At 53.8% G+C, this 20377-nt stretch overlaps 9 protein-coding genes across 9 annotated transcripts; 5 read left to right on the forward strand and 4 right to left on the reverse strand.

Moving 5' to 3' along the window:
• Positions 1–248: 248 nt before the first annotated feature.
• On the reverse strand, positions 249–2621 carry HSP78 (chaperone ATPase hsp78; the record flags this gene model as incomplete). The annotated part of the gene is made up of 1 exon (XM_049359503.1): positions 249–2621. The coding sequence occupies one exon, from the start codon at positions 2619–2621 to the stop codon at positions 249–251; it is 2373 nt and encodes a 790-aa protein (XP_049206034.1).
• A 446-nt stretch (positions 2622–3067) lies between these two features.
• Positions 3068–4041, forward strand: J4E79_010669 (uncharacterized protein; the record flags this gene model as incomplete). The annotated part of the gene is made up of 3 exons (XM_049359504.1): positions 3068–3147; positions 3375–3760; positions 3812–4041. 3 exons carry the CDS (start codon positions 3068–3070, stop codon positions 4039–4041), a joined length of 696 nt encoding a protein of 231 aa, XP_049206035.1.
• An 896-nt stretch (positions 4042–4937) lies between these two features.
• Positions 4938–6966, forward strand: J4E79_010670 (uncharacterized protein; the record flags this gene model as incomplete). Its single annotated transcript, XM_049359505.1, has 5 exons — positions 4938–5384; positions 5536–5728; positions 5836–5983; positions 6042–6669; positions 6724–6966. 5 exons carry the CDS (start codon positions 4938–4940, stop codon positions 6964–6966), a joined length of 1659 nt encoding a protein of 552 aa, XP_049206036.1.
• An 819-nt stretch (positions 6967–7785) lies between these two features.
• Positions 7786–8794, forward strand: J4E79_010671 (uncharacterized protein; the record flags this gene model as incomplete). Its single annotated transcript, XM_049359506.1, has 2 exons — positions 7786–7851; positions 7907–8794. 2 exons carry the CDS (start codon positions 7786–7788, stop codon positions 8792–8794), a joined length of 954 nt encoding a protein of 317 aa, XP_049206037.1.
• Positions 8795–9180: 386 nt separating this feature from the next.
• On the reverse strand, positions 9181–12560 carry HIR1 (HIR complex subunit; the record flags this gene model as incomplete). The annotated part of the gene is made up of 5 exons (XM_049359507.1): positions 9181–9287; positions 9346–12048; positions 12099–12314; positions 12385–12459; positions 12524–12560. 5 exons carry the CDS (start codon positions 12558–12560, stop codon positions 9181–9183), a joined length of 3138 nt encoding a protein of 1045 aa, XP_049206038.1.
• Positions 12561–13261: 701 nt separating this feature from the next.
• On the reverse strand, positions 13262–14133 carry J4E79_010673 (uncharacterized protein; the record flags this gene model as incomplete). The annotated part of the gene is made up of 2 exons (XM_049359508.1): positions 13262–14059; positions 14110–14133. 2 exons carry the CDS (start codon positions 14131–14133, stop codon positions 13262–13264), a joined length of 822 nt encoding a protein of 273 aa, XP_049206039.1.
• Positions 14134–14639: 506 nt separating this feature from the next.
• Positions 14640–17239, forward strand: J4E79_010674 (uncharacterized protein; the record flags this gene model as incomplete). The annotated part of the gene is made up of 3 exons (XM_049359509.1): positions 14640–15106; positions 15154–16571; positions 16620–17239. The coding sequence occupies 3 exons, from the start codon at positions 14640–14642 to the stop codon at positions 17237–17239; spliced, it is 2505 nt and encodes an 834-aa protein (XP_049206040.1).
• Positions 17240–17658: 419 nt separating this feature from the next.
• J4E79_010675 (uncharacterized protein) lies at positions 17659–18996 on the reverse strand (the record flags this gene model as incomplete). Its single annotated transcript, XM_049359510.1, has 1 exon — positions 17659–18996. The coding sequence occupies one exon, from the start codon at positions 18994–18996 to the stop codon at positions 17659–17661; it is 1338 nt and encodes a 445-aa protein (XP_049206041.1).
• A 778-nt stretch (positions 18997–19774) lies between these two features.
• Positions 19775–20279, forward strand: J4E79_010676 (uncharacterized protein; the record flags this gene model as incomplete). The annotated part of the gene is made up of 2 exons (XM_049359511.1): positions 19775–19830; positions 19925–20279. The coding sequence occupies 2 exons, from the start codon at positions 19775–19777 to the stop codon at positions 20277–20279; spliced, it is 411 nt and encodes a 136-aa protein (XP_049206042.1).
• Between the last annotated feature and the right edge of the window lie 98 nt (positions 20280–20377).

A 20377-nucleotide genomic window follows, 5' to 3' on the forward strand; every position in this document is an offset into this window, starting at 1 on the left:
TGAGTGTCGGTGAGGTGAGAGAATACCAAGCTGTGTGGGTTGGGATGAAAGAGGAAGTCGCGCATGGCAGCTTACGCGACGCATGCCTGCCGCGGGATACTGAATCAAAGAAGAGAATCTCGTGCATTGGTGCAATCTACAGAGAGGAAATGTTCTACCTACAAACGCCGTTGATGCTAGATTATGTACATGCAATAGTACAGTTTACAGTCTGTTATACAGTCATATCGTCGTTAGTCATACTGTTTTCATGCGGCAGCAACGGTGAGACCTGTGCCTTCCGCGTTAATGGCGACCTTGGCCGTGTCTCCGCTGCGAATCTCTCCACGAATTATCCTATCCGCGAGGCTATTGCCGATCTCACGTGCAATGAGCCTGTTTAGCGGTCGAGCACCGAACTTCGGGTCGTATCCCCTGTCGCATAGCCATTGCTTGGCCTCATCCGGACATTGTAGCACGATCCTGCGGTCGTCCAGTCGCTGCTGCAGTTCCTTGAGACGGATGTCCACAATATCCCTGAGCGCTTCGCGTGACAGACGGCGGAAAATGATGAATTCGTCGAGACGATTGAGGAACTCCGGTGGATATGTGGCGGACACTACATCCATCACAGCGCTGCGTACTGCGGGTGAGATCTCACTAGATTCCTTTCCAGCCGAATCCAGCACGTCGTCACCAACGATAATATCAGCACCCAGATTCGATGTCATGACGATGATGGTGTTGCGGAAGTCGACCTTGTGTCCCTGGGCGTCTGTGAGGAAGCCTTCGTCAAGTACCTGCAGAAGAAGCGTGGAAATATCCTTGTGAGCCTTCTCCCATTCATCGAACAAGAGGACCGCGTAGGGCTTTCGTCGGACAGCTTCGGTAAGCTGGCCAGCGTCCTCGTATCCAACATAGCCTGCAGGTGAGCCAATGAGGCGGGAGACCGTGTGCTTCTCACTGAACTCGCTCATGTCGAATCGAATGACAGCCTGGGGAGTGCTGAACAGATACTCCGCCAGCCTCTTGCAGACTTCGGTCTTTCCTACACCAGTCGGTCCCAACATCATGAAGGAAGCGATGGGCCTGTTCTCGCCGGACAAGCCAGCTCTCTGCAGACGAATGGCGTTTGCAACCGACTTCAATGCTTCGTCTTGGCCCTTGACGTATTGCCGTAGGGTGTCTTCCATGTGTATAAGCTTCTCACTCTCGCCAGAGTTGAGTTTGGAGAGCGGGATGCCGGTCGTGCGTGAAACCACGGATGCGATGTCGTCGGCAGTGACAGAGTCGTGTAGCAATGAGCCCTGTCGGTTGGCGCCTGCGGTGACCTCCTCGTCTCTTGGGAGCTTCTGCTCCAACTCGGGGATCCTACTGTACTGAAGCTCACCGGCTTTGGCGAAGTTACCCTCTCGACGGGCTTGTTCGAGCTCGAGCTTTGCCCTTTCGAGGTTCTCTTGCGCGTTCTTGATTTCGTCAAGCTCGGCTCGCTCCTTCTCCCATTTCTCGGTCAAGCCCTTGACTTCCTCTTGCTTTTGTTTCAGAGATTCCTCGAGGCGTTCACGGCGCTCTTTACTGGCAATGTCTGTCTCCTTCCGCAGCGATTCCAGCTCGATTTGTATGGTCATGATTTGACGGTCTAGTTCTTGAATGGCATCGGGTTTGCTCTCTTGCTGGAGGCGCAGGGCACTCGCGGCTTCGTCTACCAAATCGATGGCCTTGTCGGGAAGGAAACGGTCGGTGATGTAACGGTTGCTGTATGCAGCGGCGGCGACTAGGGCGTTGTCAGTAATACGGACTCCGTGGTGAACCTCGTATCGCTCCTTGATGCCGCGCAATATGGAGATTGTATCTTGCACGGTCGGCTCGCCAACTAGAATTGGCTGGAATCGTCTCGCAAGCGCCGCATCCTTCTCGATCTGTCGGTATTCGTTGAGTGTTGTTGCCCCACAGAGTTGTAGCTCTCCACGGCTGAGGGCGGGCTTCAGAAGGTTGCTAGCATCGATGCTGCCCTCTGCCTTGCCCAGACCCAGCAACGTGTGTAGTTCATCCACGAATAGTATGACACCCTTCTTCGCCTCTTCAACCTCCTTCAAGACGCTCTTGAGGCGCTCTTCAAAATCTCCGCGGAACTTTGCGCCGGCAATGAGGGATCCGAGGTCTAGAGATATGACGCGCTTGTCTTTGATGGATTCTGGCACGTCACCTTTGACGATTCGCTGGGCTAGGCCCTCAAGGATGGCAGTCTTTCCTGTTCCCGCTGAGCCGATCAGGACGGGGTTGTTCTTCGTTCGTCTCGATAGAATCTGTATGGTACGTTGGATCTCGCCGTCTCGTCCGATGACAGGATCCAGCTTGCCGTCACGCGCTCGTTCGGTAAGGTCCACACCGTATTGTTCCAACGCAGGCTTTTCCGGTTCGCCACCCAGGTTCATGCGATGTGTTCCACCTGGAGGGTGTGGTCGGCCTCCATTGGTGGCATAGCTTCGTGACGATACGAGTGGTCTTAGGAATTTCTGCTGCTGAGGCAATCGTATCGCGGAAGCGTTGAGACATGATGGTGATGTGCGGATGGGAAGCGATCGTGAGGTCGAGGGGGAGGCGATGCGCCTCGCGGCTATGCGTGCTCTACTGGTCAGCATGACGATGTCGGAGTCAAAAAGCAAGCAAAAGTCAGTTTGGAGAAGATGGAGATGGTATCATTATATTCGTGACGGATGGCGGGAGCACAGGCTTCGGCGAAGATGCGCGGTGGTTCGATAGAATTCTACGCGTCTACGAGCAATCACTCCAGGCTTCCAGCATCCACGACCAGAACGAGAAAGCCGAGGTGGATAGACGACACTCGGTTCGCGTGAGAATGATGTGCAAGATCTAGATGCATAAAGGTTGGCACGAGTATGACTTGGTTGACTCTTCGTGTTCGTGACTGTCGCGGGCAGGGAGGGGCACGTGCTAGCGCCAAGGCTAGCGCGTTTTTCGCAGTGCAATTTCCTCCAGCCTCCATCAAAAACTGCAGCCGTCCCTCTTTCTCTCAACACAACACCTTTGATTCTCCCATACCATACTCGCAACCACATCTGCAACTATGGGTTTCACCGATCTCGTTTCCGAAGCAGGCCTGACTCTCCTGAACAACTATGTCAAGACCCGCAGCTACATTGTTGGGTAAGTTCCTACCCCGCCATACAACTCCACCCGCTTTGTACCTCCCCTGCATTGCGTCGCACCCCCCAAGTTTTCATGATGAGAACAATTGGTCCGTGTTAATGAGGCGGCTTAAGACCCCGCTATCTGAATACAAAACCACGCGCTTGTCGCAACTCTGATCTATCTTCCCTCCTTCTGCCTCTTATCCAGACACCATGAAGGAGTCACTGGCTAACATGCCCCAGCTACTCCCCATCGCAGGCCGATGTAAAGGTCTACCAGCAAATCAAGCAGATCCCCGCGCCTGAGAAGTACCCATACGCATGGCGCTGGTACAACCACATGCTCACCTTCGAGGGCGAGTTCGACTCCCTCCCTGGTGACCCAACCAAGGACTTCACCGCCTACGGCCCCGAGTCCTCCGAGCTCACCCTCAACCCCGCCAAGGCACCTGAGAAGGAGGCTGAGGACGACGATGACGAGGTCGACCTGTTCGGCAGTGATGACGAGGAGGAGGACGCCGAGGCTGCCAGGATCAAGGAGGAGCGTCTGGCCGAGTACAACAAGAAGAAGGCCGGCAAGGTCAAGCCTGCTGCCAAGTCTATCGTCACTATGGACGTTAAGCCATGGGGTATGTGTCTTCCCATATCTGCCAATGGGCTTGCATGCTAACGCTGTTCAGATGACGAGACAAACATGGACGAGCTCAAGGCGAACGTTCTTTCCATCGAGAAGGAGGGTCTCGTCTGGGGTGCCTCCCAGCTTGTTGCTGTCGGTTTCGGTATCAAGAAGCTCCAGATCAACTTGGTCGTCGAGGACGACAAGGTCTCGCTCGACGAGCTCCAGCAACAGATCGAAGAGTTCGAGGACCATGTCCAGTCCACCGACATCGTCGCCATGCAGAAGTTGTAGATACTTCTTGTTGACGCGCCCTTTTTATGACCTTTTGATGAAGACTATGCATGATCATGACGGACGGTTTCACGTCTTTATGAGCAGTTGCTAGACGAATACCAAAAATCACGACATGGTAGAGATACCACCTCCCACTGCGGGACAACAACATATCTTGTCTTACATGCATTTGTGACTTGTTGAATCACATAGGAGAGGCGTGAACGTGGTAACGGTAAGCCTGATCAGTATGTGGCTCATATAGGTACTGCCCAAGTCGAGTAGTAACGGTAGGTGGGCTAGCGCAATGACACGTCTTGGAACTTGGGCCGCGACGCGGAGAATGGCGGGCTGCCAAACCTCGACATGAACGACTGTTACGTGGACTGCCTGCCATCGATGGACAAAGTCCGACTCGGGAGCATGCCCCCTATATACAAAGCATTAGAGAAGGCTTGGCTCGCTGCTTTCTTAGTCATGGTCGATGTGCCTTCGGGGGTTCCACGGCGCCATGATGTCCAACCATCGATCAACACCAACCACACAACGCGCCCCAAACGCCGTGATCAGCACCATCAGTCTGTGGGATTCCCAACAGTTGAGGATATAAAGTAGCATAGGATTTATACGAAACATTGGCAACATTCCTTATGACTCGCAAGACTCGCATAATCCGCTCTGGCGAATAACAATGTCTCTTTCGTCGGTGCATTTTTATATCCCCGATGCTCGCGCTCTGGGATCAGCATTGTTGTGGAGTTCGGCGCGGAGGAACGGACGTTCAACATACTACTATACTGACCGCTAAACATGTGTGAAGAATGAAATATGTATAGCATGGGATCGCAGTATCCGTTGTTGCACTGGACTCGTTGTAGTCATTTTGGACGACAAACGACCGCTACACGCAGAAGATGGCGCAGCGAGATCCTAGCCCAGACAGCTTCGCACATGTCCAGGCCGGAGTTCTAGAGAGAGACAACGAGAAGGACGGTGGTGTACTGTGTACCGGATCTTCATCAAGCACAGCGGCCACTTCAACCTCACGTACCTCCCCATCCCAGACAAATCCTCAGACCGACGTCGAAGCCCTCCGCCACGATGTCTCTTCCTTGAACCGCGTCCACACGTCGAAGAGCCAGCATTCGCAAACAGTCGGCGAAGGCGCCCGTGGTGGCCTCGGTATCTTCCGCAGCAGGTCTACGCGTTCTCGCCCACTACCAGCGTTCGGCGCAGGGAAACCGTATCCTCCTCCTCTAGGCAACCAGGAAGACTATGTCGTCGAGTTCGATGGAGAAGATGACCCGTTGCATGCGCAGAATTGGGCGTTGGGGAAGAAGTTGTGTACTGCGCTTATGCTGGTAAGTCGAATATCGCATCGAGAAACGCGGTAGGCTTTATGTCATGGATTTAGACTGACCTGGTGTGCCATGCGGATAGGGATTTACGACAGTCACAGCTTCATTCGCTAGTTCGATATTCAGTACCGCGACGAGAGCTATCGAGCTACAGTTCAATGTCGGCTACGTGGTCGCTACGCTGGGCACCTCGTTGTACATCCTAGGCTTCGCGACGGGACCCGTTCTCTGGGCGCCTTTCTCGGAGCTCAAAGGAAGGAGATTGCCGCTTGTGGTGGCATCGTTTGGCTTCTCGGTCTTCAACATTGCGTGCGCGACAGCGAAGGATTTGCAGACCATCTTGATCTGTAGGTTCTTCGCGGGGTTCTTTGGCGCGTGTCCGATTACCGTAAGCATTTGTGCGAAATCTCCATGGATGTGGCAAAGGTGCTGATATGGACATAGATTGTTGCAGCAGTCTTCGCCGACATGTTCGCCAATAGGACGCGTGGAATAGCAATCTGTCTGTTCAGCGTAATGGTCTTCACAGGTCCCTTCCTCGCTCCTTTCATCGGCGGCTTCATAGTCATGTCGAATTCCTGGCGATGGACTCAATACCTTGTGTAAGCACTGCCTGTGTCCCCAATATCAGGAACAAATACGCTGACCATCTTGCTATAGGTCCTTCATGGGTTTCGCCTCCTTCACCCTCATGCTCCTCTTCCTCGACGAATCCTACCCACCCATCATCCTCGTCGCCAAAGCCGCCGAACTGCGCCGCCGCACGAAGAACTGGGGCATCCACGCCAAGCAAGAAGAGATCGAAGTTGATTTCCGCGAACTTATCGAGAAGAACTTTTCGAGGCCGCTTAGGATGCTGGTTACGGAACGTATTGTGCTGCTGCTCAGCATCTACATCGCTTTCATCTACGGATTGCTCTATCTCTTCCTCACAGCATACCCGATAGTATTCCAGGGCGTCCATGGTATGAACCCGGGTATAGGTGGTCTGCCGTTCTTTGGAATGATCATTGGGGAGTTGTTCGCTGGCGTGTTTATCTTTGCGAGGCAGCCGGGGTACCAGAAGAAGCTTGCTGCTAACAACAATGTTCCCATCCCGGAGTGGCGGTTACCGGAGGTTATCGTGGGTGGTGTTGCCTTTGCGGGAGGTTTATTCTGGTTCGGATGGACCGGATATCGCGCGGACATCCACTGGATCGTGCCTACGTGCTCTGGATTGCTAATCGGATTCGGCATCATGAGCATCTTTTTGCAGTCGTTCAACTATATCATCGACGCTTATCTCATGGTAAGAAGAGCTCGCATCCCCGTAATTCGAGATTCTTGCTAACATCTCGCCTAGTTCGCCGCTTCGGCGATCGCAGCGAATACGTTCCTTCGTAGCATATGGGGAGCAGCGTTTCCTCTCTTCGCGAAAGAGATGTTCGAGGGTATGGGCGTTGAATGGGCTTCGACTCTACTTGGATGTTTCGCTGCTGCGATGATACCTGTGCCAGTTTGGTTTTACCTCCAAGGTGCGAAGATCAGAGGTAAGAGCGCGTATGCGCCGACGAGTAAGCCGGCGTCCGCGCCTTCGGAGGAGTGAAATGGACGAGATGCGCAACAGATGTATCAGCACTGCTAGATAGTTTGCACCACCGCATGCAACTTAGCGATAGCCAATTTATACAAACATCCTTGACCCTGAACAAAGGTGTAGATCAAGAACTGGAAAATTAGCCGATGAAGTTGAGATCCGCCAACATCCGCCTCCACGCTACGCACCACGCCGGCGGACCCTTCCTGCACGCCCGCCTCTCCCCTGCGCAAGCGCCCTCGCACCTAAAAACGCCTGCAAACTCCACTTTCTTCTCATCCTCAACGCATAACCCACCACCATCGTCCAACCATGGAATATCCTACCCCGCATCTCTAACTGGCCCAGCACCTGTCGCAGATTGCGCGCTTACGCCACAGATGTCAACGGGCAAAGATCGGCTATTGGCCGGCATTACCGCCTTGTTTCACGCTGTCGATCTTTTTACCCCTGGGATGGTGGATGGTAATGGGAATGGCGGATTTGGCGGATTCGCCTACATGCCTTAAATTAGATGGGAGATGCGATGGAGGGAGGGATCCTGGTAGGGTATGATGACATTGTGTGAGGCTGTGCTGAGGGTCTTGCTTTCTGTTACTTTCACTTTCGCTCTCGGTCTCTTGTTGGTTTCCTGGTGAACTTGCGCGATACGGGTCGACTCGACTCTTTCTTTAACGGCATTCTGTTTGTTGCGCGCATTTGCGACTTTGCGACTGCGATTTGAACTTCGCGACACCACAACACGACTCCGCGCATGCTGGCCTGACGCGCTTACACTTCTTCGACACCACCACAACCACCCGAACAGAGAAGAGCGAAGACACCACCATGGCGTTCAACTGTTCCACCGTCCCCGAGACGACAAACACCGACGCGGGAGTAGCAGGTGCAGGCGTACGTCCCCCTCCTCCCAATCCTCCTCTCCTCCCGACTAACACCAACCCCCCAGACCCTCCTCTCCTTCATAATAACCAACATCCTCTCCATCCTCCTCTCCGCCACCATAATCCTGCTCGGCCTCCGAAAATCCACCTCCGCCCCCATCAGCCGCAAACTGTTGCAATCCTTCTCCGACCAACAAATCCTAACAGGCATCGGCATCCAATCCGTCGGCCTCGCAAAGATGAAAACAATGGTACCCTACCACTTCTTCATCATCTGGCTCCTCTCCCTCCTCTCCACCGCTACAAACCTCGCCACCCTCCTCGCCCTCGTCAACGACTTCAAGCGCGACTGGGTGCTACGCTGGATCCGGCAGATCCTCATGTTGGTAAACATGTTCCTGGGCATCCTCTCGGGGGTCTTCATCCTGCAGACGGTGATGAAAGACATGGAGCCCAGACTACCCATTGCATGTGTATGGGAAGTGGAAAGCAAAGGCCGGAGCGGAAACGCCGCGCTCTCCATCGCCGGCACCATCGCCGTCATCGCAGGCCAAGTCCTAACCTTCGGCTTCGCAACATGGTACCTGCACAACCGCTCAAACCCCAAATGGCTCAAAACCGTGCAAGTCGTCGGTCTCTTCGCGTGTCTCGCCATGGGCGTCGGGGCAACCATACGCGTCGTTCTCGAGTCCCAGGCTTTCGGTCATCCACCGCAGTCCGTTCATCTCGTGGGCCCTTCTGAGGGCAACTGGAGTTTCGGGCAGTTGCTACCGTTGCTGTTGTTGGCGTTGCCGGTGATTAGTACGATTGAGATTGCGAGGGGGGAGGAGATGAAGCCGAGGAGTAGGGTTGATGATGATAGTGTGCCGCTTTTTGCGCAAGGGGGCGGGAATGATATGGAGTTTCAGCCTAATCCGTTGGTGGGGAGTCAGACGAGTTTGTTTAGGAAGTAGAGGGGGTTGGGTGGGAGGTGCTCTAGATGTTTGTGTGGAGTTTTGGATAGATACCGTGCGAGTGAGATTCAAATAACTTTATTTCGAAATCTTAGGCACGTTCAATTTGCACTGCGATATCTTGTGACAAGCGACCCTTGCTAATTTCATTTGAAATATGCAGCTGCACCCGCGGACAGATAGCCTTCCGTTTCGCCACCAAGAATGTTCTACAATTACGTGAATATCCACTCCTTTCCCGACCACAAAAAAGGCGATCCCGTTCTTCCCAGCAACGCCAATGGACGCCTGACGTACATGTTGCCTAACCCTCAAGCCACCTTGTGTCGCCATAGTGATGCTTTTAGTACAAAAGGAGAAGTGAATCAACAAATGAGAGAAGAAAGCTACATATCCGTGATCATAGCTTGGTCATCTTGACGCTGGCCTTCAGCCACGATACCAAGAAGACGCGCGTAGGGCACTGTTATACGCTGGAGGTCGCGGTGTTTTCCTGCGTGAGAAGTTAGTATACTGGGTTCGCCATGTCGTAGAAAGGACGAGAAACTTACCTAGGATTAACACAGCTTCCTTGAGCAACTCTTCCCTCTTCCAGCCACAAATCTCCTCGGGCTCCTTCATCGCTTCGTCTTGCTCGTCGTTGCCTTCTTCCTCTTCTGATACCAGACTACCCATAAGACTGCGTAGGAGCTCCTCGATCTTTCCTTTTAGTCCTTCGGCACCGAGACGCTTGACGTACATGGTGAGGTAGATCTTGAACTCTTCCCTCGCACCCAGTGTACGGGCAGCAGCGACACGGTTCTCAAGATGAGCAACACTGGCCGAGCTCTCAAACGTCTCGTAGCCTTCTGCAGAAACGAGGATCTTGATGAGGCGCTGGAGGTGGAAGGCGCGGCCTTGGAGGAGGGATTGGTTTGTTGTGTTGCGCTCGAGCGCGGGGATGATGCCTGCTGAGATGTTTTCCATGGAGACCTGATCGTCTTTTTCTTTGGGTGCGGCGTTCTTGTCTTTTGAGGAGCGGATGTTACCGACGGAGGAATCGGTGGAGTTCCAGTACTGACTTGTGACGCCCCACCATGGTTCAGATATGCGTTGCCAGATGTACATGTCGGGGTTGTAGGCGTAGCCCTCGCCGTTGGACATGGCTACTGTGATGCGGCCGGCTGAGTTGAGACGTGCGAAGACGATACCGGGGGATCGAGTGAGGTGGGGTCCTTGGGCGTAAGCTGCTACGTCGAGGATGGGTGCTAGGGAGATGGGTGGGTGGGGTGCAGACATCGTTTTGAGATTCCAGACATAGCACATGCCAACTGCTGTTATGCACATTAGCCACCAGCCGCGGCAGTCCATGATCACTGGTTGAGCTTCTAGAACCATGGCGTTGAGCGTCCGTCGGCCGGCTGGCGTCCATGCGTATACCGATCCATCTTCGCATGCTGCCGCGAATAAGTTCGTGTTGCCAGTCACCAAGAGCACGGCCTTTGGTAAAAAGTCTTGCCAAAGTGACTGGCCTTTGCTGGTGCATGTCAACCGCGTAGGGTCGTGGTCTTGTGGCCGTCCCGTCCGCGATGGTCCGCTGGCATTACGCGCTTCTAGAACGACCGTGTCTGGTATTTCTGCTTTGCCTGTGTTGGCATCGACACCACTCTGCGGTGGCTCGCTGCCGTCCATAGTTCGCACGATGACGCTTCTCACTTTCGGCACGGCTAACCGCACTTGGGCAAGGGCCATAGAAGGGTTGACGATGGCCGGTCTGAGGACTTTCGGAGGCTCTGTCATTTCGTTGTTCTTAGCAGCTGCAGCAGCGGGAGGGACAAGACCATTTTCACTGTTTATCACGATTGCTGCGCCTCCAGGCTTCACCGAACCAGCCAGTCTTTTCTCCACTTGCCGGTCCTCATCGCCTTCGATTTCGGCGAATTTTCGCTTGTTCCCGATCAGCATGGTTGCAAGTCCGCCTCTCGGGAAACCATCGTAGGGCTTTGAAAGATCTAGAATGTTGTGGGGATTGTCACTCCTGCCGCCTGACGTTGTCGTCGCAGAAAGGAGCTGTGTTTGAGGCAACGAAGACTCGCCAACACCGGACGAGGATGACATGAGCATAGGTGCTATACGCTTCTTGCCATCCTTGGTGACAGTCACTCTTTGCTTGAGCTTCTCCACCCTCACGTCTGGGGGTGGCTCAGCCGGGGCCTGTGGTGGTGCTGCGGCGCCCGATCCGTTTGTGAGAGTTGCCGAGGGAGTGACGCCGTTGGTGCCGTTCGTAATAGTCGGTGGTTGAACTGCACCTCCGTCGCCCATTAATGCACCCATCCTGCCTTGTACACCTTTCAGCTCCCCACTCTTACTGCTCTCTTCCAGAAGTAGCGCGTCTGTGCCCTCGATGATACCAACTCTTCTTCCGGCACCGAACTTAGCGAGTGTCTTTTCGTTCTCCGCAAATGTCGCTGGGTAGCCGAGTTCTCCGGGTTCGAAAACAAGAGTCATTATGCTGCCGTCCAAGCTCGTTGCGTATAGCGTCTCTCCGTTTGGTGACCATGCCAAGTCGGAGATAGATTTGCTAGCCAACTCTTGCGAGCACATGAACGGCCTGGGGAAGCTCGTATTCCACACACTCAGGCATTTGTCTTGTCCGGCGCAAGCGACAATGGTAACCGTCTGCTGGTTAATGGTGCCGTCTTTCTCAGGCCGTGGCTCATCGCGGTAGAACAGCCTTGGAGAGAACGAGGTTACTTCAACAGGCCCTTCGTGGCCGACCAGACTGATATCTCCATCCCACGTTCCACGCGCAAGAATAGCGACGGAGCTGACTGGTCCATTTGTAGCGTTTGCAGCAGCGATGTGTGCGCCGTCGGGTGACCACGAGCAGCGGCGGAAGTATGTGGTGAGCGGGGAGGTTTGGAAGGGTGCGGTTATGGTGTGGTCCAGGACGAAGTTGTTGACCTGATCTTGCTGCGAGGCGTTCGGGGGCGGGGAGTTGAATCGATAGACTTTGATGGTGCGGTCATCGCTAGCTGTAGCGAAGTATTTGTTGGCGGGGTCAAATGTTATGCCCTTGACGTGACTCTGGTGGTTTGATAGCGTCTTCAGCTTTTCAAAAGAATGCCCAGACCAGACTACCACTTTCGAGTCCAACCCCACCGATACCAAGATTGACGAGTCAAATGACCAGCCCAGATCTTGTACGTCGTTGTCGTGTCCTATGAGGCGACGAATGACGCGCCAATTCTCGACGGGCGGCGGTTCGTTGGATCCTGGAATGCTATCAGCCTACGTCTCTTGTACCTGCCTAACGTGTACCCACCAAACGCCGTATGCGTCGGCGCATTCTTATCGAGCGCATAGACACACACTATCTTGTCATCTGCGCCAGACGCCAGGTATTTGCCGTTGGAAGAGAAGCGGACCGCATGGATGGTGCCGGAATGGTTGCTGACAGCCGCGAGCTGCTTCGGCTTCGTATACGAGGGGTCGTTGGAATTCAGGATGGCCTCGGTAGACCAGACACGTACATAGCCGTCTATAGATGCGTGTTAGCAATATTCTGAGGTGCAGCGCATCGCGTGGGAATCGAGGGTGGGTTGACGAACCTCCGGCGGCCGTGGCCAGGCGCGATCCATCAGGAGAAACGTGGCAGCTGTATACTTCAAAGTCTTTCTGTTCGCCTAGTAGGAATGCATGTCAGCAAGATGCTAGCAGAAAAGGGCATGCATGCGCGGGTGCACCCACCGGGATGAGTTAACCACTGTGGTTTAATGAGATGCATGGTCGCGTAGGTGTCGCTAGCAGTTGAATCATGCTATTACGCGACCATGAAAGGAGTATTGGGAGAGCTCTGTGCGGTGGTGGAGGGTTGGTGGTTGAGGCGCACGTTGTGGTGCAGCGCGACAGTTGTCTGGTGTCGGCGACGCGATCTCGCGGTTGACGCTACTTGGCAGACGTTTGGGCAGGGGTTTAAGGTTTAGGTGCATGCGCCGATCGGGAAGTGGACGTTAAACGAGCGGCTCATGGTTGAGGGAATCAAACATCAAGTGTATTTAGAGTATGGCATGTGTTTGTGATAATATAGTGAACTTGGTGTTCCTTCACCTTGGTCCTTCTGATTCCCTGGGAGGCAGCCCTGGAGAAGGCTCAAGTGCTACTTGGACTCTCCGCTCCGCAATTGGTTGCTCCTTGACAAAGACACCTGAAAACAGTACTAGACTAGCTACATGCAGCTCTTCCATAATCAGCTTGTTCATCCGGGTAGTCATTTGGACCCTGGTGGTGGATGGTCATGATATCGTGCTGCATGCGCATGCCCATCCTCACCAGCAAAACTCATTCCAAATTTCCCTGGCTTATTGCGAAAGTCCACTCTCGACTGTAGCCCAAGTTGGAGCTGAAATAGGCGAGGTTCGGGAAGACATCGGTAGCAGCGTGAGCGGTTGGTGCAGATGTTGTGGGTTGTGTCGCTGGTTATGTCGTTCATTTCGCCTTCTTCCTCTTCTTGAACACCACAGCCGGAGCAGCTGGCGCGTGCTCTTCCTGCTTGACAACAGTCTCAGCAGCCTTGGCCTCCGCCTCCTCGGCCGTGGGTATATCCTGAAGTGTGTTCGTGCCGCTGTCATCTTCGACTTCGGCTTTCACTCCATCCTCTTGGTCTTCTTTCTTCACTTCGGCTTGCAGCTTCTTCTTCCCAAGCAAACTCTCGATATCGTCGTCGCCGCCCTTGCTGCCTGGGAAACTCTTGTAGGTATGTCCCCAGCCTTTCCGTTTCGTGATCAGCTCACCAGCGGCCTCCCGCTCCTCTTCATCCTCGTCGAGTTGCCTCTTCCGTACGCCCTTGTTCAACGACGTCGCCTTGAACTCTCCATCTTCTGTCACTTCTCCCACAACTTCCTCCTTGACCGTCTTCCATTCACCTGCTATCGCCATGTCGCCTCTTGCGGCCGCAGGAAGCGCCACGCCCATGGCTGCTAACTGCTCCCATTGTCGTTTCCTATCATCTACTGTCGCCTTCTGTTGTGGTTTCTTCTCATATGTAGGTTTGCCGCCTACGCCGGTTGCGACGGAAGGCGTGGATGCGGATGGTACGAGGCCATTTAGACGTGCGACCTCTGCTTGTGCGCGCGCCTGATTGCGCTTTTCGTTCTCTTGTTCGCGATGGAGCCCCTTGAGACTGCGCTGGATGTTGCCTTGGTGGCGGCCGGTCGCTTCGTGTTGCGCGCGTTCGAATTTGGTGTCCTTCACAAACGTGGAGCAGAACTTGCACCAGTATTTTGGCTGTAGCTTAGTTAGTGTATGACGCGCTTATCAGGCCTAGTCTTACTTACTGTTGACTTCCAGTACTCCGCCATGGTCGTGTGTCGTGGAGTGACGTGCAACCAGCGACAGTCGGGGAAAGCTTACCTGGCGCACGGTGCACCTCGGCGGTCCGCATCGCTAGAAAAGACGAGTTCGCATAGCGTGAACCACAGCTGCGGGTCTTTCACCGCTCTCCACTCCCAAACCCTAATTGCTCTTCACATGTCTTCTAGCTTCTTTCCTTCTTCGTCACAGTTCTCGACTCGAGTTTCCACATTTAGCAGGCCATGCCCCCGCCATCAGATCCTTGCACGTCGTTGAGATGACTAAGAAGAGCATGGATTTATCTGAGGGACACCGGGTAGCAGCAGGAAGCAAGCCCTTATTATCATCACGCCCTTCCTACGTACTGACTGGTTGACTACACCAGCATGGCTGAGCTAAAGGATGCCAGACGCTTTAGCGAAGCGCGTGAACACAATCTTCTGCCGCCTTAGCCGTCACTCTCTATCCTGTCTGGTCGTATAGACAATGTCTCTCTGTAACACCTCGCACTTCTATGGAGCCTCAGATGGCTGTGCCACTGGCTTCAGCTGTCATACAACTTGTCGACTTTTCGAGGAAAGTGGTCCAGAAGGACAAGGTGGGCAAAGTATACAAATCCACCGGCACCGCCCTAGAAGAGGCTACACTGCTCGATGACGCCATCGCTAATCTCGGCGACTTGTCACAACAACTTGAGAAGGCACGACGCGCATACTACAAGTCACATTCTTCCCCTGATCAGGAAATTGCAGATGCGCAACTGATTACATTGGCGAAGGATGGTGGGGGGGTGGCGAAGATCTTACAGGCAACACTGGATCAAGCGAAGCGCGACAATGACGTGGATGAGCAGACGGTACTTTCACAAGGACTACGCAGCATTTTGAGCTTGTACTACAGTCAGAAGACGATATGTGATCTTGCGGATAAAGTTGGCTCTATTCGCAAGCAAGTAGATGTCGCTCTGCTCGCCTCGCTCCGGTCAGTGACATGTCACTAGTGCGATCACACATTGACCCAGATCGTAGACAGCATGCGACTCGACAGCATTCAGTTCATTCGGAGAAGGGACGGCTTCCGGTGGACGGCAACACAGGACCTGATATACTCCTACTCCAGTCTATCGCGCATCACGATTGGAAGACAACGGAGACGGTTGATGTCGCTGCATTTTCAGACACGTTCGAAAACTCCGTCGTAAGCAATGATATGGAACGCCGTTTCGCCAGCTTGATGTTGGCGCGCTTGCATTTCGCTGGCATGCACGATCGGTACAAGGCGATTCCCATTGCGTACCCAGGAACCTCGCAATGGATATTTGATGCAATTCCCGAACAGCCCGCCACTAATGACTTTGATTCCTTCTCTCGGTGGCTCACAGCAATAGGGTGTAGCAATACATATTGGATCAGTGGCAAGCCGGGTACTGGGAAGAGTACGCTGATGAAGTTTGTGTCTAGTCACCCTCGCACCGCTGCTCACCTGCGCGCCTGGGCCAACGGAAGGACACTTGTCAAAGGAAGCTTCTGCTTGTCTAGTCTGGGCAACGACATGCAAAAATCGCGTATGGGGCTTCTACAAAGTCTGCTTCACGCTGCGGTTAAAGGCGACACGGAGACGTTGATCCAGGTCTTTCATCATCGCTGGCAACGGTTCCTTGATTCCGGTGGAGGACGACAACCTTTCACATGGCTTGAACTGCGTCAGGTCTTCATGACAATGATCTCCGCGCCTATCACGCCAAGATCATTTTTCTTCGCGATCGATGGCCTAGACGAACTCGACAGTGGCCTGAAAGACATTCTTCAATTGATCAAAGACATAGCCAGATATCCACATGTCAAGGTTTGCGTTGCCGGCCGATCGTCACCAGAGATTCATGGCGCATTGGCAGGCAAGCCTTGTCTACGCCTTGAACGTCTAAATCGCCAGGATATCTGCAACTACGTCGCCGCCTCACTGTCAAGGTCGCAAGTATACGTCAAGGTCAGCAAAATGGATCCCAGTCGCGCTACTGAACTGGTCAAACGTTTAGCTAAGAAAGCAGCCGGTGTGTTTCTCTGGGCACATATCGTGGTGCAACTATTACTTGATGATCTGCCACCTACAGCCCGCATGGCCAGTCTTGTTGCTCGGCTCGAAACGTTACCATCAAGCCTAGAGCAACTCTTCACAAAACTTCTCGGACGTCTGGAAACAGAACACCTGAAGCACGCGTCGGAACTTCTCCGTCTGATGATGAACAAATCACGGCCTCTTCTGCTCGAGCTATGGTTTGCGGACTGCAACAACGATGACGCGGCATTGAGGAACGAAGCCCGACCGCTGTCAGACAATGAGATATTCGAGCGTCTCGAGATGATGAATCGCCGACTGGTTTCCCGATGCGGAGGCTTTCTAGAGACAGAAAGCCAAAGCGGAAGTCCAAGTTCTGGACTATCGAAGAGTAAGTTGAGAATTCGCAACAGATCAGGTTATAGCTAACCACCTGTAGCGTCTCGTGTTACCTGGACACACCGCATTGCGAAAGACTTTGTCCGGTCTCAACGAATATGGAACATCATACTCGACAACACCGGGCATAATGCTTTCGATCCTGAATGGCACTGGGCCAACGGTCAACTAGGCCTATTCAAGACTGTTGCCGGGACCACCAGTACCAAGAGCTCTCACTTCCTCTCGTGCGTCGATTATGCACTTCGACTAGAACAGCGGCTCAACATCTGCCCAGTCAAGTTCCTAGATGAAGTCGGCCGTACCGCAACGACGTATGCGACTGTATACGACGATATCGTGCCTCGGAAACTCAAAGGCACTATCAACAGCTTTCTCGAGTTCGCTGTCCTGTTCAATCTCGTAGGCTACGTTCGTGGCAGAGGCCCAACGCTATCGAGAGACGAGTTATTACATGCTTCTCGCTTGCTAGGTGCACTGGACGCAAAGAAGTGGGAAGTGTTTGTAAAGCGTTTTGAACACCCTGGAATCTGGAGTAAGGAGTTTGAAGAAAGAAAAAAGGACATGCATCAGGTGATGGACAGCTTGCTTGATCGAGGAGGCGGTCAGTCAAGATGGCAAAGAGCGAGGAAGAGACTTTCTGGGCAGAAGAAGACATGAGTCGTTATGTGTCGCGTTCGGAACAGCTTCTCGAAAACGATGGGGCAGATCCTGATGGGGCGAATATGTTACATCATGACCATGGGCTGCTCCGAAGACACACTGACAATATATATATCAGTAAGAACTTTATCTTCCACATACGACCATAGGATCATGAAAATTAGGCTTCCCGTCCGCTCAGCCATATACAAGCATGATACCGGCGGATTAGTAGTTAGGTGGGTGACCACTAGCGAATCCCCGCTGTTGTATGTTTTTGACATTTTCTTTTGCCAGTTGGGCTATCTTTTTGCTACCCTGGCCATGAGTTGGGATGGTATCATCGCATCGCAGTGCATCCATACTGTACAAACTCCGCCCACCACAATCTTACAACACCTGCCACGGCATCAACATCTATCTTCTACCCACTCTACTCACTCCGTCTTCGGCGCGCTCAAGTTTAAGTCCTCATACACTGGCAACTCCCACCTCTTTTCCTTCCCCTCCGGCAGCCACCCCGCAAGCCACCCCAACACCTTATCCACCCTCATCGTCGAAATCGACCAAAGCACCCATCCCACAGCCCAGACTCCCCATGCTGACTCCGGAAAGAACCTCCATTCCTCCACTAACGGCCCCAGTCTCTGACACTCCTCAACCGGCTGCTTCATCTCCTTCTGATACGCTTCCAGCGCCGCGTCGACATCACTGCCACACCGCGCTAGCTCGCCAGCGAGGACGTACGCCCCAATAAGCGAGAGTGTTGTGCCCATACCGGTGAAAGCAGAGGGACAGTACCCCGCGTCTCCTAGTAAGACAACCCGGTCTTTATGCAATCGCCGGCCGGGCATCTGGACCTGCCCAATCTCCGTAGCATAGAAATCCTTCACATCCTCCAACCCCTTCAGGAACCGCGGACACTCCCACCCCGCATCACCATATTCCTCGCTCCAAACAGCCTTCTGCTCATCCAATGGCTTCCTATACGTACCCCTCATGCGACTAGCCCGCTCCTCACGGTTGTTCAAGAGGAAGAAGTAGACTTGCGTCACGGGACGGTCGCCCGTGCGTGTCATTACCATGCGGTTCTGCGGACCGAAGTAGATACGCGCGAGGCTGTTTTCCGTGGGGAGACGCGGGACGTTGTAGTACGCGGCGTGAATATTTAGGGATTTGAAGGACGCGTCACTGGTTTCTTGTCCGAAGGCGAGGCGCCGGGTCCGTGAGGACTGGCCGTCTGCGGCGATGACGAGGTCGAATGTCGATGTCGAACCCGTGGAGAAAGTCACTGTCGTTGATTTTGTCGATGGATTTGGCGAGAGTGCAGTAACAGTCGTCCCAAAAACATACTTCAAACTCCCACCATAGCCTTGATCGTCCAGTGTTTCGCGCTCCTGGAGACTGATATCATACACCAACCTCACAAAATCCCCCCTCATAAACTCAAACTCGTTCGTCAGCGTCCTTCCTGGGTTCTCCCCCGCAGCCGTCACACCAAACTGCATCAAGCTCTTGCCGTTTCCGTCAATGAATTCCAGGCCGCTTTCATGGACACAGTAGGGCCGGAGTGTTTCGAGGAGACCAAGTTTCTGCATGATGGGGATGCCGTGCGCTTTTAGGTCGATTTGCTGGCCGCCGGTGCGGAGGGAGGGGTAGCGTTCTAGGATTGTGATGGTGTGGGTGGGGTTGCTGCGTTGGAGGATGAGGGCGAGGAGGGGGCCGCAGACGCCGGCGCCGGTGATGAGGATGTTTAGGGGTTGGGGGGTTGTCATTACTGCGGTGGTAGGGCTAGAGAGTTGCTTTGGTGAAATGCTAGAACTTGGACGCACGCACAACGCAGTAGGACTAGAGAATGTGGTTCGTTGGCAGAACAGAGTAGGCAATATCTTCGCAAGGCGACAATACTAACTGGATAACAGTCGGGTCTATCCTTCCAGGCATCTTCATTCTTATATTGACATTGCTACGAAAAGCCGACGCAGTACGATGCTCCTCCGAACGGCAATCTCGCACATTGGGACGGAGACCGTGTTCTCCGAGCTCTTCTCCGAACGCTGTTAACGCGGACATAGTAGGCGTTAACTGTTAGGGATGATCCAATAGCGGAGCTGTGTAGACTGTTGCCTTGGCATCCTTGCTGACTCTGCTGCAGTCTGCGTCAGCGCGCATGAGTGTCTGTACGCCGTTTGTCGCTCAACGAAGAAGGATATGTGCCTTTTGAAGACTGTAGCCTAGATGACGTACTACGGTTCACATTGTAATGCTGTTGAAGGTCACGGGCGTTGTTGAACAAGAGTAGTTGATAGTTGACAGGACGAACGTCGTGATGATGCAGACTTCAGGGTCTGCGGGCGGATCACCTGTCGGCGCCAAGCAACAGTGAAGCTCGTCGCTTCGCATCACCAACACCGACCTGCACCAACCCACCCGCCTTCTGCGCTACATCGACACGTAGGCACAAACCCTATACATACCACCTTACAGCCGGTTATCGCCGACGTCAGACTCTCGAAAAGCCAACAAGCCGCACACGGTCCACCAAACCTCGCAATGGCCATCCTAGGGACGGCCCTCAACGGCATCGGCGCGCTCTTCCTCACACATGCGTACGTGTACACGTAGCTCATATCTCCATATCCCCAAATACAGAGTCAAATGAGCACCACCACACAATCCCTACTCCCAACTAACCCCCACCAGCGTCTACTCGACCCACGAACACACCGCAACCTTCGCATCCACGCCCCTCCCCCTCGACATCTCGCTCGAACTCCTCACCTCCATCCTCATCCTCTCCCTCGGCATCGTCATATCGTTTGCACCACTAAAGCCAATACAATACGCACAATGGGCGGGCCAGATTTCGCGGGAAGGACGACACGGCGAGGGCTACTACACAAAAGAGGGCGAGGAGGTGTTGAGTGAGGGCGATCCGTATGCGTTTTTGGGTCTGGATGGCGGGATTGGTGGGAAAGGGGAGGGGAGGAAGGGATTCTGGGATGTTAAGGGGAAGAGGAAGGAGTATGAGGAGTGGGTTAGGCAGGGTGGGAAATAGTAGATGGTTGAGGACAGCGGGGGAGATTTGGGTCGAAGAAGTCCAGCGGATGAGCGTGATAGACTGGCGACGCGCACCGGTGGTGTGCTTGGGCATGC

This window comes from Alternaria viburni (genome assembly GCF_023758015.1).
Source record: "Alternaria viburni strain BMP 2772 chromosome Unknown scaffold_32, whole genome shotgun sequence".
NCBI classification, from domain to species: Eukaryota; Fungi; Ascomycota; class Dothideomycetes; order Pleosporales; family Pleosporaceae; genus Alternaria; species Alternaria viburni.